The 19,228-nt window shown below is 41.6% G+C and overlaps 1 protein-coding gene across 1 annotated transcript; it reads left to right on the top strand.

Annotated features, from left to right (window-relative positions):
* The first annotated feature begins 126 nt into the window (after positions 1-126).
* On the top strand, positions 127-15,520 carry ADGRF4 (adhesion G protein-coupled receptor F4). The gene is made up of 9 exons (XM_078055263.1): positions 127-237; positions 1,193-1,247; positions 3,646-3,797; positions 4,534-4,785; positions 5,657-7,036; positions 9,315-9,356; positions 9,816-9,875; positions 11,107-11,163; positions 14,736-15,520. The coding sequence occupies exons 1-8, from the start codon at positions 151-153 to the stop codon at positions 11,158-11,160; spliced, it is 2,082 nt and encodes a 693-aa protein (XP_077911389.1). The 5' UTR covers positions 127-150; the 3' UTR covers positions 11,161-11,163; positions 14,736-15,520.
* Positions 15,521-19,228: the final 3,708 nt, after the last annotated feature.

Raw genomic sequence — 19,228 nt, 5'->3', positions numbered from 1 at the left:
CTTGGAGCAGGAGGTTTTGGTTTGGACAACTTCCCAGTAGGGTCACCAAGGGGTTGGTTAGTTGGCTAAGTTTTGTGTTGTCTGGCCTTATCACCTCCAGCTGGATCCACTTTCATTCTGTATTGCAGGTGAAGATCCTAATGTGTGAAAATGAAGTCCCAGGCAACCATGATTTGCTGTTTAATGTTATTTCTGGCCATAGAATGTTCTCACTATAGATCCAAGATCCACATAAAAGTAAGTTTGATCCATTCTCAGGTGGTCCCATGAGAAATCTGTCAGTTCTCCTAGATGGCTAAATTTATGATAAATAACATAATCTTTAATAAAATTTCAAATGACTACAATTTTACTCCTGCTGATATATTTTTTAAAGGGAACAAAGAAAAGTTGAGAGGTGGCTGGGCCCTGCAACAGTATATTTTCAGGGTGCAACAGAGTGCAACAGTACAGTAGAAAAATCACTTTGCAAGCCATGGAGAATGTAGACAGGCAGCTGTTGGGAGGAGGAATACCAGCCTGGCAGGTAGCATTTCAGCTCTAGACCTTACCTTTGCTTCTCCTTAGTTGTGCAAGTTGTTTTGCTTCTTTGAGTTTTAATTTCCTTATCTGTAACATAAAGGGTGGTTTTTTTCTTTTAGATATTTTATAGCCCTTATAGCCCTATAGCCAAGAGACAAAAGAGTGTGATTCTATTCTATTCTATTCTATTCTATTCTATTCTATTCTATTCTCTTATTCTCTTCTATTCTATTCACCTAACGATTATTCCTAGCGTCTGCTCATTTCTTCCTCTCTGGGGATCTGTGGTATCTGGTGGATCATATTAGCTCCATTTCACAGTCACAGTTAATACAGAAGGAGACCAGCTTAGCATTATAACTGTTACATCCCTTTTCTCCCTGGGTACTTAAACTTTCCAAAATATGTACCCAATCCACTAACCTGACCCTCAGGGGCCAACTGACCACTGGCAAGGTTCTAGCCCTCCTCAGAGGAGAGTTTTTTCTCTGTCTATGCTCACCTCAGTGCTTCTGTCTGCAAATTCCTGTGACATCACACGTGGACCTGGTGCAGTTTTCTTCTGAGTCCTCAACACATTTTCTCTTCATCTCCACATGGAGCCTCTATGTTGAGATAAGAGAGGAGAGTCCCACAGTAAAGAGGACCTTTGGGAATTTATGTTTTACAGGATGGAGATAAACTTCAACATCCTGAAGGGAAACTCAAGACTGGAAGGATGCAAGGTACGTGTCTACAGAACAGTCTTCTTCCATATGGAGCATGGGCAGAGTAAATGAAGGGCACGGATATTGCCGAGCACGTCCCCAGACCGCAAGCTTTCAATTGGAATAACAGTCTCTAACAAGTTCTCATTGTTTACCAGTATTGATAGACTCTCTTACAACTATACCATTATCCATGGCATAGACAATGACCCAAGTTGGCAAATTATTCACATGCATTCTAGAGTAGAAGACAAGTGGTCACTTTGAGCCCCCAAAGGGAAATCTGTTTGAACTAATGAGCTAACAAGAGACAGAAGAGGGAACAGGGAAGAATTCATTCCTTCATGCGAAGATATTTTCAGAATGCTTAAATGTACATAACACTCTGGTGCTGAGAAGTCTACTGAAGTGATGTAAGATAGGTATTGTGTTGGTGAGACGGGTTACTCTCAAAAACTCAGAGATAAACTATGGAGATAATCATTACTAGTAAGATACTGAAATCACATGGTTCTTACCCAAATAGTAGAGATCACTGGATTCTGCACAGACATTGCCAAATATATTTTTTAGCAACAGATACATCTCTACATAGACGAGGAATTGAGAAAAGAGGGAGAGAGATGGCTAACCTTCAGTGAGCGTTTATAGCAACACCAATTGAAGTGCTTAACAGGATCCTCCCTCAATGTTTGTAACAAGACTATGGCATCACCTCCAAACTGTATGGATGAAGAAATTGAGAAGCACTGAGCTTAAATAACTTGCAAAACCAGGGACAGTGGGTAGGTGGTAAAGAAAAATGCAAACTTACTTGTTTCCTTTCTCCATGAATGGAGTCATCCTCAGAGCTGTCCAAGCCATAAATATAGAAGTCCTTTGACTTACAGACAATTAGTCACCACATCTTATTGATTTCAACACCTTACTAGCTTCCATTAGGACCCACTTCTTTTCATTCCATTACCACTATCCTAAGGCAGTTCTTCCTGGGAATACTTCAACAACTTCATTCTTGGGCTCCTTACCTCAAGTCAATCCACTCTACTCATGGGCCAAATTAGGCCTGCCACCAGGTTTTAGAAATAAAGTTTTATTGGAACAGAGCCATGCCCATTTATTTACATATTGTCTTTGATTGTCTTATGTCACAAAGGCAGAGTTATGTAGTTTTGATAAAGACCACATGGCCTACAACACTGAAAATATTTATACTCTGGCCAGAGTGGTCATATTTAGCAAATAAAAATATGCAATGCCTCATTAAACTTAAATATCAGATAAACCATGAATGATATTGCATGGGTCATATGAACACTAGAAACTTACTCATTGTTTAACTGAATATTTTCAGTTGATCCCTGTTATTCATGGATTCTGTATTTGTAAATTCTCCTGTTCATTGAAACTTATTTGTAACCCCTAAATCACTACTCACAGTGCTTTCTGGATCATTCACAGACAGAAGAAAAATTGAGTTAGCTAAGGTGCAAGTTCCCAGCCAAACAAGGTGGCTCTCTGCCTTCTTGTTTCAGTTGTCCTACTATAAACAAGTGTTCTTTTTGTGGCATTACTAATACCATACTTTTTGCATTTTGTGCTTTTGTTTGTGATTTTGCTGTTTAAAATGGCCCTCAGTGTAGTTCTGAAGTGCTGTCTGGTGTTCCTAAGGAGACTGTGATGTGTCTCAAGGAGAAAATTCACATGTTGGATAAGCTTTGTTCATGTGCTGTTATGAGTTACGGTGCTATTGGCCATGAGTTCAATGTTAATGAATCAACAACATAAAGTGTCTTTAAATAGAAACACACGTAAAATGAGCTCGTATATTAATCAGTTGATAAAAATGTGAGAAGAAGCTCGTAAGAACCTGCCTTGATTTCCCCTCATTCAGTGTTTGTGGAAGCAACTCCATAGACCATAACTACTGCAAATAATGAGAATCGACTGTGTCTGAAAATAAAATTAGTATTTAACTGGGCTTTCTTTATTTTATCTGGCAACTCTATCTGGGCCTTTATAGAAAATTTTACTGCTTTCTGCTCTATGCTATTGTTAATTATCTTTCAAAAATCCAATCATGTTTTCTGGTAACCCCCATATTCGCACAGAATTCAAAGTCCTTCATGTCTTGACTCCTGCTTTTCTCCCATCCTCATCTCTTTCCCCACTCCCCTCAGGTGCTCTAAACTAGCCTTTCTGTCTGACCTGCAACCTCTCCTCTCCATGTGCAGTTCACTCTGCCTCCACATCAGCGCCGCAGTCTGCCTGGCACGCCTTACTTGGTGCTGAGGACACTGCTCAGTGTCACCTCCTCTGGGAAGCAAGCAATCCCCAAATCCCTAGAATGAGTCAGCTGCCTCATCAGAGCGCAGCAACGCTAATTAGGCCCCCTCCTCTCTCTTTTCCTTTTCAGAGAAATGCCGAGGACCTTGCATCCCTGCTTCCAACTGCAGCCAGCCCTGTGCTCAGCCCTTTCATGGAGAAATAGGGTTTACATGTCATCAAAACAAGTGGCAAAAATCAACCGAAACATGTACAAGCCTTTCTGTGGAGACACTCTTTAAGGTGACACATTTGCATATTATTGGCTTCCAGGGCTAATTTCCCAGGAGATGGTAGAGGCATTTTCCTGTGTTCTGTTCGGTGCAACAATCTCAGATCTAGATTTGGGAAAATGGCAGAGTGGGTGAAATTTGTCTTTTCTCCTTCCTTCCTTACTTACCCAAATTCTCAGACACTCTCCGCCCCCCCGCCACTCTCTCTCCCTCTCAGCATCTTTTCTTAAAAATAGATCTGAAACTCATTCACACAATGGTAAATGCTTAGAGGTTAAAGTTTGAGCTCTAAAGATGGATTTGTGTGTACCTTCGTCTAATTAGTGAACTCTAAACTTCTTGAAATTGCAATTTAGTATTCTTTATCCTGCCAACCTCCAAATCCACCCCCCCACACACAAATTCCATGAGACTCCCCTTTCAAAAAATTAAAATAAGTAGACAGATTTTGATTTTAGCATTTTTCCACATCTCTGGAGAAAACTGTCTTGTTATCACACTTGAGTTAAAACCACTGTCCTGAAAGCAATAGGTCAGTATCCTGATCTTGTGGGAATTTTGATGGAACTTCTCATTTGTGTGTGACTCCATCTTACTCTTTCCATCTTTCTTGGCATCTAAACCCCTTTTAGGACTACTTGCTTCTCTCTTTTCCCCACGTGGTGTATTGGTGCCTTAGCTCCTTTACTCTGACATATGTTAGGTACTTAATCATTTTTGAGCGATTTTTTTTTTTTTTAAAGCAGGACTTCAATAGTGCATCACGCCTTCCTCTAGCAGCATCATCCATACCCGTGCACGTTCTTGACTTTCGAGCACCAGAGCCCGTGAAGAGTGTAGCTCAAGGAATCCGCAGGAACTGTCCAATTGATTATGCCTGCATACTCGATGTTGTGAAATCATCAGAAGCCACGTCTGGAAACATCGCATTTATAGTGGAGTTACTAAGAAATATTTCTACAGATTTGTCTGATAATGTTACCCAAGACAAAATGAAGGTATTTTTTGATAATTTCGTTAAAAAAACTGACAGATTTCTTCTTTTTTTTAAACCAAATCTTGCCTTTTAACAGTTTCAAATGTACTTTTCAGGGTCCAAAATATGACAGCCACAGCAACTGTAACAACAAGGATAGGCATTTTATTTCAATTTTGCATATTGATTCACTCTAGTTTATGTAAGTTTTCAAGAAGTTGGCACATTTTTAATACATCTTTTTGTACAGACTTACTATTTTCAAGAAAATGTCCCAAAAGGATGGCTGTGAGCAAGACTGTGTCTACTCCGGTCTTGCCCAAATTTCATTCTGTAGAACATAATTATTTGGAGAAATGTTAATGGAGGCTCCGTTTCTAAAAGGGAGATCTGTACCTAGCAGAGGTAGGAATTCTGGGTTAAACAAAGTTAAGCAGGTTTCCTTCTGGCAGGACTTTTTAAAGTTTTTCACATGTTAATGAGGTTTGACCCTCTTTATAAAAGGGGGGATTATAGAGATACAGTATGCAGTATTTCTCAAATTTAGGTTTTTATAGAATCTATCCCCAATTCCCTCCATTAAACAATCATTAATATCTCATGAGAATCTTGGGTTATAAAGACTGCAGTTTGGAAATGCTGCCCTGGGGCCCATAATAAAGCAGGTAAACTTTACCTATGATTTTTATTTTATTTTAATCATTGTTTTACTTTACTTCCCTCTCTGAAGGACTCATCTCTCAGCATGAGATTCTAATAAACAATGAATTTGAAGAGCAATATGTCAAATAAGATCCGATCACTTGATCTTTAGAAATTTCAGGTTTTAGAAATGGACTTTCTACAATAACGTGTAAATCCTTAGCATAATTTCCATTTTTTCTCCATTGCAGAGTTATAGTGAAGTGGCCAACCACATCCTTGACACAGCAGCCATTTCAAATTGGGCTTTCATTCCAGACAAAAATACCAGCTCGGATTTGTTGCAGTCAGTGAATCTGTTTGCGAGGCAACTCCGCCTCCACAATGCATCTGAGAACCTTGTGGATGAACTCTTCATCCAGGCAAAAGGGCTTCGCATCAACCACAATACCTCAGAGGAGAAGTTCAATTTCTCCGCAAGCATGAACAGTACAACAGAGGGTATCTTAGGAATGATAGAAATTCCCAGGCAAGAGCTGTGGAACCTGCCACCAAATGCATCCCAAGCCATCAGCATAGCCTTTCCCACCTTGGGGACCATACTGAAGGAAGTCCACTTGCAAAATGTGAGTCTTCCTAGACCTGTAAATGGTCTCGTCCTTTCAGTGATTTTACCAGAAGGACTGAAGCAAGTCTTATTCACCTTCGAGAAGATCAACAAATCCCGCAGTGCCAGGGCACAGTGTGTTGGCTGGCACTCGAGGAAAAGGAGGTGGGATGAGAATGCCTGTGAAACCACGTTGGAGATCATGAACAAAGTGAAATGCTTGTGTAACTACACCAACATGGTGATGTCCTTTTCCATTCTAATGTCCCCCAAATCTATAGACAACAAAATCCTGGACTACATCACCTGCATTGGGCTCAGCATCTCCATCTTTAGCTTGATTCTTTGCCTGATCGTCGAAGCCGCGGTGTGGTCCCGGGTGGTTGTGACGGAGGTATCATACATACGTCACGTGTGCATCGTGAACATAGCCGTGTCCCTCCTGATTGCTAATGTGTGGTTCATCATAAACTCTAACTTTCACAAAAAGGCCCAGGACTCCAACTGGTGTGTTGCACTGACATTTTTCAGCCACTTTTTCTACCTCTCTCTGTTTTTCTGGATGTTCTTCCAAGCACTGCTCATCATCTATGGAATATTAGTTGTTTTCCGTAGGATGATGAAATCCCGCATGATGGCCATTGGCTTTGCTGTTGGCTATGGGTGCCCGTTGGTCATTGCCGCCACCACCGTTGCTGTCACAGTGCCAGAGAAGGGCTACACGAGACCCGATGCCTGTTGGCTTAACTGGGACAGTACCAAAGCCCTTCTAGCATTTGCTGTCCCAGCCTTAGTCATTGTGGCCGTGAATCTTGTGGTGGTTTTGGTTGTTGCTGTCAACACTCAGAGGCCCTCTATTGGCAGTTCCAAGTCTCAGGATCTAGCCATAATTATGAGGATCAGCAAAAATGTTGCCATCCTCACCCCATTGCTGGGACTGACCTGGGGTTTTGGAGTAGCTACACTTCTAGAAGGCACTTCCTTGATATTCCATATAATCTTTGCCCTTCTCAATGCTTTCCAGGTAAGTACCAAGAGAGAGAGACTTATTTTATTCATTAATATTATTAATTAGTATTTTATTTATAAGATGTTACTTTTATTTTATAATTCGCTATTCTGGCTATATGACAAAAAAAAGGGCTATGATTGAAAAATACAGAATACAAAATGTGCCTTTCATTTCTTTCCATGTCTTAGAGACATTGAGCTGTGGCATCTCTCACCCTATTGATTGTCAAGTTGGATTCAGCTGATCAGGCTGACTGGGTGGGAACCTCTTTCCTTCTGTCCTCAACCGATCTACCTGTATCCCTCCTGAAGTTTCAGTGTCAGAAGAAGTTGGCCTTCACTTATAGAGAACCAGTCTTTGGTCAAAGATGTGTGAGTCTACACTCACATGGTATGCCTCAAAACAAAGAAGTTTTTATCCTTTCTCAAGCAGTTTGGGAACTCAGTGAAATAGTCATTTTCCATAGTACGACGAGACAGGACCTGCCATTCTCTTTGAGTGTTAACCAGTTGGGAGTTCTCATGGCTCTTTCCTGTGAAATAAATCTAGGTTGTTCTTCATTGAAATGGATCTTGCTGCATGTTGCCTGACCCTAGAAATGTCACTTTTCTCTGGGCCTCACCCATCTCCTTAGTAAGATAAAGATACAAATCTGAGATCATCTCTTTCCTTTTCTTTTCTTTTCTTTTCTTTTCTTTTCTTTTCTTGCTCTACCATACTTGGTTTGGCAAAATTATCCCTCTAATAGTTGCTTTACTCTATGTTGGCTACTGAACTTGTACTTTTGGGAAGCTGTCACTAGCCAGACTGCTTTCCATGCCTATGAGTAATAGCAAGTTTGGCAGGTTCATATCCTTAATTGTGCTTTTAATCAGGGGTTGGCAAACTCCAGCCTGCTGCCTGTTTTTGTAAATAGGTTTCCTGGAATAAAGCCATACACATTCGTTTACATTTTGCCTGTGGTTGCTTTTGAGCTACGATGGCAAAGTTGAGCAGTTCTAACAGAAACTGTGTAGCCCGCAAAGCCAAAAATATTTATTATCTGGTTCTTCACACACACACACACAAATTCCCAACCACTGCTTTAAATATATAAATATAACTGCTTAGTAAAGCAGCAATGTATTCCTATTAACGTGTCACTATTACTCTATTTAAAAACATGGTACAAAATACAAAGCAGACTTTTAAGAAATGTCAGCTCAGATCAATTATATATCTTACTCATACTTCTTTAATAACTATGGAGAACATTTATTTCACGCTTTGCCTTGCATGGCTTTAAAGAAAAGCGTTTGACTTATGGTTGTTGGTGGTGGTGTTTTGTTTTTGTTTTTGTTTTTGCTTTTTGATCAAAAGCTCTTGGACTGACATAAATCTCCCCGACTCTTGAAGTTACTTTGGTGACTAATGATCTCATTCTATTTTTTTTATTTTTTACTTTGCAACTTAATTAAACCCCAGAAAGTTTTATTCTGTTTCTTTTCTGAATCACTTCTTTTTCTCTTTTCTTGATAGAAAGAAAAATACTGAAACACTTTTAGTTAAATACACTCCAACTTTTCTCAGCAAGCTTTCCCTGTGACTCACATTTAAAAAATTTCCGTCTTCTGATTAGCGTTTCTCTGCCATGAGACTATCCTTGGAAACCCAGCCTTCCTTCCACTCTCGTGGCAAGATCCAGAATTTTCTTAACTTCAACTTCCACCATTTAAAAAGATTGGCTATCAATTATTGTGACTTTATAGGTAAACAAATAATTTAAACTTGAAGAGACTCTGGTCTTTTAGATCTCTGTAGTTTTCTCTCTTTTATGCATAAACTTATTCTACCAGCTCAGAGACCCTGCCGTTTCGTGACTTTTAACCCCAACTGAAAGTAAACTATAATAACAGGCTTCACTTCTCAAGAAACCTTCCATGATTGTCACTTTGAGTTACAGGATTCCATGTCATGTTATGTCATGTTACTGTTATGATGAATAAGAACAACTACTTAATATTTGGAAAGAAAGTAAACAGATGTGATAAGGTAGAGAAACACCATCCTACATCTGCAGCCTTTCAATAAATATCAATAACTGTCACACACAAGAATGAAGGTGACCCTCTTTCTTTGAGGTACAGTCACAGAAAATACTTGCCAATGCATTTTCTCTGAATCAGTAGAAGCTGAAGTTTCTAATACCCAATAACTGTCCTGGAAGATATCTAGAAGAGTGGTATTAAAATTACAATTGGGATGTTGTCTGCCAAACCATCCCTCATACTTCTGTTGAATTTTGCCATAGGGGTTCTTCATCTTGCTGTTTGGAACCATTATGGACCACAAGGTAATTTGAATTTGTTTCTCTCATTGTAAAAATTTCCATGTGGCTCAGGGTAGCCGGGGGATGAAGCAGTTTTGATCAGAAAGCCTGGTCCATGGGGGTGAGTTTATGGGGGTGCTTCAGGCATCAGCTGAGAGGAGGAAAGGAGAGAACTCTACTCTCTCATTTGTTGACTTAAGTCAACAGGAGGCTGTGTGTGAGTGTATCTAAAAGAATGAAAACCATACCGGAATTTTAATTTTAATTTTAATCCTAAATCTAATTATAATAGCCAGAATTTTAATTTTAATCCTAAATGGAATTATAACTACACCTCAACTTTTATCCAAGTCTTATTATTGGCTAAGCACTATGCTAAGCCATCTGATGCTGCTTCTGCCAGGGTTAGTGGTCTCGAAGTTTCAAGGCATGGGTCTGGGTTTGGGGGATGTTGTCATTTCTTCACTGTCATTGTTTCTTCAGATAAGAGATGCTTTGAAGATGAGGATGTCTTCACTGAAAGGGAGATCCAGGGCAGCAGAGGTAAGCCCTCCCTTTCAGTCTTAATACTGAAGGGTCAGTGTCCTCAGCAGAGTCACGCAGAGACAAATATTATAGCTCAGTATTCAGAATTTGTTAGCAAAGAATTCTTAGGGTATACAGACATTCATTCATGTCTTCAGTCAACAAATTTAGAGTATCCCGCTAAAGCTTAAGGTCGGTAGAATATACGTCTCAAGAGAATTTTCTACCTTGGATGTATTTCAACTTGATATCTGGACCATTGAGATGGGACAACATGAAGCCAGGATCCTAGACTCATAAAACAGAGCTGGGAAATGAGAGATGAGTTAGAAATGAGATTCTAGGCCAACCTAGTCATTTCATAGGTAAGGAAACCAAGGCCCAGATTACCTACCAGATTTGCCTGAAGCCACACAGATAATCATGAGAATTCACATTCTCCTTGCTCAGAACTCTTTTGAGTAAACCCTATTCTTGGATTGAAGTATTTGTATACTTATTGATCTTGAAGATGACTTTGACCAAGCTATCCGTCTTTTAAGGTACTGACTGAAATTGCCATCATTGCCATATTAATGCAGTCATTTACTCCACCAACAGTTTCTCAATAAAAACTACTTTCTTAAAAATCAACAAACAAAACATTTTCTGAACATATTGAGAGTCAGCATTTATGGTTAGCTAGTATTGGGCGTGACTTTTGGTACCCTAGTTCATCAATGCTAAGATAGGTATTTTCTTTACCTTTTAACATTTCTGAAATCGGAATGTATCTTACAATCAGTGGCATGTCATGATTTAATTGGCAAGTTTTTTCTTTCTTTTTCTTAGTGGAACATAAAAATAATGATGCAGGGACGCCTGGGTGGCTCAGTCGTTAAGCTTCTACCTTCGGCTCAGGTCATGGTCCCAGGGTCCTGGGATCGAGCCCCGCGTCGGGCTCCCTGCTCCGCGGGGAGCCTGCTTCTCCCTCTCCCACTCCCCCTGCTTGTGTTCCCTCTCTCGCTGTGTCTCTCTGTCAAATAAATAAATAAATAAATCTTTAAGAAAAAATAATGATGCAGCTAACAATGTTAGGTTCAATGAAATATAATTTAATTCTGTGTAGCTATGTCATTTCAAATGCTTCTTTTCATGTTCCCATTTTTACGTGTTTATCTCTGGGCAGCTGTATACATAAATATAAATGCATTTTTTGTCAATGCCATTACTTACTGACATCACTGTTACTTTTTTTTTTTCCATTTAGAACGCATCTTTAAGCCCAACCAATGGATCTAAATTAATGAATCGTTTAAGATGAGATGTGAGTATTAAAAACTGAAGGAGAATCTTCGCTTTCAGGTTGTGACAAACCCCTTAATGCCCCTGTGAGCACACTAGTACCTTGGTGTGACGCAGGAGTGAGGTGGGGAGGGAACAGGTGGATATATCTTTCAGAGATTAGAAACTTCTTTATTGCCCAGCGCATAAATGAAAATGTGCACATCTTTAAAACTATGTCATCTCAGTGTGTATGTCCAAATCTTTTTAAAAAAACTTTTATTTAAATTCCAGTTAGTTAACATACAATGTAATATTAGTCTCAGGTGTACAATATAGTGATTCAACACTTCCACACATCACCCGGTGCTCATCACAGGTGCACTCCTTCATCCTCATCACATATCTCACCCATCCCCCTGACCACCTCCCTCTGGTCACCATCAGTTGGTTCTCTGTAGTTAAAAGTTTGCTTCTTGGTTTGCCTCCCTCTCTCTTTTATCCCCCTTTGCTCATTTGTTTTGTTTCTTAAATTCCACAAATGAGTGAAATCATATGGTATTTGTCTTTCTCTGACTGACTTATTCACTTAGCATAATACCCTCTAGCTCCATCCATGTCGTTGAAAATGGCAAAATTTCATTCTTTTTTATGACTGAGTAATATATATATATATATATATATATATATATATATATATATATATAATATATCACTTCTTTTTTATCCATTCATCCGTCAATGGACACTTGAGCTGTTTCCATAATTTGGCTACTGTACATAATGCTGCTATAAACATCGGGGTGCCATATATCCCTTTGAGTTAGTATTTTTTTTCAAAGATTTTATTTATTTATTTGAGAGAGAGAATGAGATAGAGAGAGAGCATGAGTGGGGGAGGGTCAGAGGGAGAAGCAGACTCCCTGCTGAGCAGGGAGCCCGATGCGGGACTTGATCCGGGGACTCCAGGATCATGACCTGAGCCGAAGGCAGTCGCTTAACCAACTGAGCCACCCAGACGCCCAGTATTTTTTATTCTTATATGACCAAATCTTAAGCATACTTTTCTTTCCTCAGTGAGAGGATGATGTCATCACATCTCCACTGATAGAGGATACACCCTTGCTGTCTATAGCACTTACACACCCTAATTCCATCTTGTCAGTGAGCGGTGACACTTATAATAGACTCATTGTCAAGAAGGAAGACTTAATTGATTGAAATCACAAAGCAACAAGCCTGTCTCTCCATAATGAAGTTGGAGCCCAGAATCATCCCTAAGGGGCTGTGGGTAGAATTGTAGCGAGTTAGCTGCCTAACAGCCAACCTCTGAGACATATTTCTACACAGATGAAATTAGGAGAAGACAAGTATTAGGCATCTGTGAAGGGGAGATTAGTAACAAAATGGCAGCCGGGAGCCTGAGAGGTAGTAGGGAGATGTGGGCAGGGGTGATCAGTTTTAGTATGGTTGTGTCTTGGAGAGTTTTGTTGGCCTTTGTACATGATATAGATGAGTCTCAGAGTCAGGGCCGAATAGCGAACAATGGGCAAAGCAGAGAGTTGAAAGAATCTCGTGGACTCAAAGACATTCTGAGTTGGTAGAACTCTTGGGGGACCCGCTGTGTTAGATACAGATCCTACAAACCTCATGTTGTGCTGCTGTGGGACATTGGTTCATGGTCCCGGGGCAAGGGAGGGAAAGGAAGAGGGCTTTGTCATACACACTGACTGGCATGTGTGGGGCGCTGGGAAAACACCAGCATATTATCCTCAATTAATCATCCTCTCACATTTGGGTTTTTATATTAGAACTTTAAAAGGGGGGAGGAGGGATATCGTAGTCCTTTAAAAGGGTTAACTCTCCCACCTCTGCCCATTTTCTAGTCCATAGTGGAATATCACTATAACATCTCTTGATGAGTCACTCATCAAGAGGTAATTCAGATGACCTGTGCAAGCTGACCTTTCCATTAAGGTCCCAGTTTGACCTGCTTTAGGAAATTCGTCAGACTGTTTCAGGTGGAGGAGACTCTGCCTCTTGGGGATACTAAATCTAGCCATTCTAGAGAAGAGAGGCATGGTTGAAGTCTAATCTCCAGCTATTTGGGTATACCTGGGTGGCTGTAGTAAAAACTGGAGAAGACCCGTAGAACCCAGGATCTATACTGCACTCATTCCTGTGATTGGGGAGGGCACAAAGCTTCGACAGGCACTTGGGGAAAGTGTAGGAAGGAGGTGGGAGTGTACTAACAACTCCCCAAAGAAATCCTCACCAGGTGATTCTTCAACTTCTCTTTTTGAACCTGTGAGGTGGGGGATGAATTGAGGGTTGCTTTTTTTTCAGCGTATCCTTCATAGGTGGCCCTGTGCCTGTTGAATTTTCTCAGTAATTGGAGCTATGCTTTTTACATCTGGACGCACGTGGAACCAGAAGTATCAGGAACAGCAGCTGACACCGGGGCAGACCACGTTAGGGGGGCTACAAGTTAGATATCAAGGATAGGAAATTCACTTTAAGTGAACGGAGACCTGGCAGCACCAGGGAGGTCTTTCAGCAGAGAGAGAGAAGGGCTCCAGCCATGGGTCAAGGTCAGAATTACAGCTTAGCAACATGGGGGTGTTTGGTAGCTCAAGGCAGGGCTAACCCACAAGGAAAAGGCAGTATTTCAGACCTTAAATCAGAGCACAGAACTGAAGACTGATGGGGTCTGAGGAGATAGGCAGAATTCCATTTGTGAGACAGGGGGCCAGAGTTCAGAATTGGACTTGCAGAGACTTGAGACCCTGAGCATGGGTGGAAGCTCCTCATATCCCAGTGACCTGAGGTTTGATCGCTCTTAGAAACAAGGTTTGGAAAGGTTTGTCAGGAGGTCTTGAGATCACGGAAGGACTGCAGAGATATGAAAACCCAGCAGTTTGCTTCAGGTATAGATTCTAATCGGGGGAATCCCATTCTAGAGACAGAGGAGGGAGGGAGAGAGAGGGCATGCTTATTATGAAGTCACAGCTGCACAGTGCCCTCTGCTGTTCATATGAAAGGCAGGCCTTTACTCTGAGGCAAACAGCCTGTTTTCCCCAGGGTTATTCCAGTGTCACCAGCAAGTCTCTTCAGTTCCTAGAAAATCCCTTCTACATATTTGTTTATGCCTGAACTCACCTCCAAGGATGCAGAACTCTTCATTCCACAGTGAGACATGAGACTGGCTGAGCAAATGCCCCGAGAGAAGCAACATGGTTTTCTATGTAAGGTTTTAAGTTCAGAGGAGCAGTCATTCTAGAGGTCAAGCTTAGGCAGCCGAAGAGGGAGAGAGGGCTCTGAGCATCGAGTTTAGGGCTGAGGGAGCAGCATGGAGAAGGTAGAGGGCACAGAAAAAGGAAGCTGGGAGAATAGCCTTCCTAATGTGTGACTTTGAGGAGATCGCTCAATGCCTCTGTGCCTCTGTTTCTTCATCTGTGAAATGGGGCTAATAATCGTACATACCTCCCAGGATGGTTTCAGGATTCAATGAGCTAACATATTCAGAACTCATAAAATAACGCCTGGTTCAAATTAAGTTATCAGTAAATGCCAACTGTTCTTCCTGTTAACGTGTGTTCCAACCATTTTGCCTAGGCTGCTCCATTCCTCATGGGCATTCCGTGTCCTGGACTGAGAGTGAAGCTCTGGGAGAGGGAGGCTGGAATGAGGGACAATCGAGCTTCCTTGGAAGACTTTCTCTTCTGGCCAGGAGTGACACCTAAGCTTTCAGGGGTGAAAATGCTTGCTGAGGGAAAAGTAAGCATGACGTTTGGTGACTGGGCTTGAAGGAGCTAGAACCACTGACTCTTTGGCCCATAACTTTCAGGAGCCTGGCTTCTTGGTCAACCTTGGCAAGATTAAGACAGCAAGCCATTTTCTGAGCTCCTGGACAAGCCTGGAGCTGTTGGGGCTCTCCTGGACGAGGTCCGCTTTCACGCGCAAGGCCTGCTCTGTGGCTCCATAAACCCAGCCATTGTCACTGTGCATGGATCCTGCTTGCTTTGGGGGACAGGAGTTAGATCCAGTGTTAGGGGTAGGGGCTGGCATGGGGGTGGAGGGTGGAGTGGCAGCAGAAACACCGAATCTACTTTGGAGACAGTTAAGTCATGGTAGGTTTCCTAAAAATAGGGAACAGAATTAAAATAAGAAGACTTTTAAGTGTGTTTTTGATTTTAGTCTATTTTAGACCTCAAGTAAAATAATTTAGCTCCTAGGACTTTAGGTTCCTCATTTGTGAAACTTAAAAATATTCTTGTTGGTATTATTATTATTATGATGATGATGTGTGTGTATGTGTGTGTATGTGTATCTGTGGGTGTTTAAACCGCTATACATAAAAAAATCTTAGAAATAAAAATAAAAACATTTACTTTTCACAATTTGCTCATGTGTGAGTTCATTCAAGGTAGATGGCCCCATTGGTACCACAACATTCTTGGGTACAACCCTTTTATCAATCTACCTCAACCCATTGGCCAGACACACAGGAGGCCCAGGAATATAATCCTACCATGTACTTATAAGGTGAGGACCTGGAAATATTTGGCAAACAGCACTACTTTCGGGCATGCTCAGTGAAATTTCTATTGCCAGTTTGGTTTTAAACAGCCAGCCAGTCGGTAGGGCTGAAAATGGCCGTGTGTGTGTGTGTGTGGGGGGGGCAATTTGATCAAAGCAGAAGTTATAAAGGCCAGTCACCCCTTTTTCACAACACATGCACACAAGTACCTCTTTGCAGGCCTGCTTTCAGAACCTTTAGTGTTGGTAGTTTAGAAAAAAGATAAAGATTGGTTTCAAATCAAATAGTAATTATTTTAGTGATGAAAATTTTGAGTCAACTTGACATAGTACCCCTTTCATAAAATAAAAATAAATTATTTATGTTGAGGGATATGAATCTAACTTCTATATTTGTAAAAATTTCCTGAGCATTAATTTATTGGCCCCTATTTCCTTTTTGACTCTAGCCAAATGAGTTATGAAAACAAGTTTTACTTCTCTCAACCCCCTGAGATTTAGAAATTCCAGAGCATCATGTAATTCCAAGCCAAATAATTGCCTTTAGTTTGGTAGATTTACTTGGTATTGTATCAAGGTCAAATTAATAATTTCCTATGATAATAGCATTTAGTCTCTTTTCTTTTCCATATTTTCCCAAGCTCTTCATCTTTTTAGTGCATATTAGGGGAACTATCATGCTGAGTAGTCAGTTCTGCAATAAGAGAACACAAGCATTTTTAAAAACCATCACACTAGGCAAACAGGTAATAAAACCTGCAGAACTTATGGGAAAAATGGCATTAGGTACATCCAGGCATGAATCTTAGGCAGAAATATCAGCCCTGAGCAGCTCAGCTTAAAGACAAATTTTCTCCTAGGAATTTTTCCCTTCTGGTAATTCTCATCTCTGAACACAACTCAGTGACTCAATGGTTCTACTCCCATTGAGAAATCATTTTTTTTCTACTCTTTTTTTTTTTTTTTTGGTTGTTTTAGAGAGGGAAGGAGGGGTGGGTACTGGGCAGAAGGAGAGCAGAGCCTGATATTGGGCTCAGTCTCACAACCCTGAGATCATGATCTGAGCCAAAATCAAGTGTTGGACACTTAACCAACTGGGTCACCCAGTGCCCAGAGAAATCCACTTTTCAACTGCATTATGTGGCCAGGTGATATTTTATCATCTCTTTCCAACTTCCTAAATCCCATTTATTCCATTTAGAGGTGTGGCTGGAAGTTTGCATGACAAACAGAAGGGGTGGCTTTTATTTGGTGTCCACTTTGCCATCCCAGCTCTTCAAAAGGTAAAAATCTGCTCTGGGAGCGGGGACTTGGTTTCCAGAGAGATGCAGGATCCCTGGGACACAGTCAAGGAGTAGAACCACTGAAAGAGGCAAGCAGAGAATGGAACTTATATCCCTCAACTTCCCCTGGGAGGGTGCCTGCTAAGATCAAAGAGCCCTCAGCGCAGGACCTGAGGACCAGCAGAGGAAAGATTTTAGCTGATAAAACACATGAAGAATGTTGAAACTCAGTAAGCAGGAGACCATCAAGGTGCACAAGACATTTTAAGACAGCGGATAGAACTTTGGTTCAGACACAGGAATGGGCTCTGACATTCAGGGAGTAAGGACTGTAAACATCTCAGCCTTTGGGCCTGGGGATTTTGGGGGCTTGGCTCTGTAATACCCCTCATGCATACGCAGGGTGGGCCAGTGGAAAGAAGACAGGTTTTGAACAGTCAGATGTGTGTTTCAATTCTGTCCTTTCTACATTCTACGGGGTGACTTGGGCAGGCAATTTAGCCTCTAGGGGTCTCCATAAAATGCTTACCCATGAAGTCGGGGCAATCTACACCACATCTTATGGTCCGGTCCAGAGTGCAGAAGGTGATGTCTATAAAAGCACCTTCCTCCATGTCTAACAGATGGGAGACACTTGAGAAAAGTTAGCTCCCCTTCCCTATCCCTCTGTTTATCTGGGGATGGGAGTGTGAGTACTCTGCTTTCCTCTGAAGGTGTTTTTGGCTCTGTGTGGCAGGCAGGGCAGGGGTGGGGACTGGAGAGGGGAATTGAGGGCTTACATACTAGGACTTTCATTGGGCTCAAGAGCAATAGCCGGGGGAGGGCTTCATACGTCCTTCTCATGGGTTGGCCTGGTCACAGGATAGGAATGGGGACACGGTTTGAGAGCGAGTGATCTGCCTCAGGAACGACAATTAAAACTGGATCTGGAGTCTGGCGCAAGAGAGCGAAGGACTGTGTATGGGATAACAATAATTCTCAGAGTAATGGAGAAGATAAATTCCATTCTTGAACAACTTAGTCACTTAATTCCACAATTCAAAGCAAGCTTCGTGGAAGATCAGCGGTAAGGGCTCTGCCGTGCTAAAACTACTGAGTGTACAGAGGGGTCCTTGGGGAGAGGCGACTGCACACTCCCATTACAGTTAAGAAGACAAACCATTGAGATGGGTAACGTGAGCTGTGCACAGAGCCATCGACATCCTGGGCTCCGTTTCTCTGTCTACAAAATGGTAGTGAAAGCATGAGCCCTTCCCACAGGCTGTTACGGGCCAGTTGTGTCCCCTAAAAATTCCTATGTTGAAGTCCTAACCCCCAATTCCTCCGTATGTGACTGTACTTGGAGACAAGGCCTTTTTAGAGGTGATTATGTTAAAATGAGGTCATAGAGGTGGGCCCAAACCAACATGACCGGTGTCCCTATAAGAAGAAAATCTCAGGACACTGATAAGTACAGAGGGAAGACCATGTGGGGATGCAGAGAGAAGGTGGCCACTGCAAGTCAGGGAGAGAGGCCTCAGACGAAACTGGCCCAGCAACATCTTTTTTTTTTTTTTTTTAAAGATTTTATTTATTTATTTGAGAGAGAGAGAACGAGAGACAGAGAGCATGAGAGGGAGGAGGGTCAGAGGGAGAAGCAGACTCCCCGCTGAGCAGGGAGCCCGATGCGGGACTCGATCCCGGGACTCCAGGACCATGACCTGAGCCGAAGGCAGTCGCTTAACCAACTGAGCCACCCAGGCGCCCTGGCCCAGCAACATCTTGATCTCAGACTTCTAGTCCCCAGAGTATCGAGAAAATAAAGTTCTGCTGTTTAAGCCACCTAGTCTGTGATATTTTGTTACGGCACTCCTAGCAAACTAATACACATGGGGCCAGAGATTAAAAAAAAAAAAAAAAAAAAGACAATTCTTTTAGAGCAGTTTTAAGTTCACAGCAAAATTGGGAGGAAGGTACAGAGATTTCCCGTGTTCATCCTGGTCTCCACACATGCACAGCCTCTCCCATCATCAACATCCCCAGCCAGAGCGGTACATTTGTGACAAATGATGAGCCTACATTGACACATCATAATCATCTGACATTAAAACTCACTCTTGGTGTTGTACATTCTATGATCAACAAATGGTCAATGAGATGTATCCATCATTATAGTGTCATACAGAGTCTGAAATTTTAATATAACAATATGCCAACAATAGGGCGGGTTTTATTTCAGACAAATCTGATCCTGATATTTATTAAAGCTGACCTGCCATTTGCAAAGAGCATTGGGGCAACTAGTAG

This window comes from Halichoerus grypus, chromosome 9, assembly GCF_964656455.1.
Source record: "Halichoerus grypus chromosome 9, mHalGry1.hap1.1, whole genome shotgun sequence".
NCBI lineage: Eukaryota > Metazoa > Chordata > Mammalia > Carnivora > Phocidae > Halichoerus > Halichoerus grypus.
The sequence above is the reverse complement of the archived record's forward strand: the minus strand, read 5'-3'. Positions and strand labels throughout refer to the sequence as shown.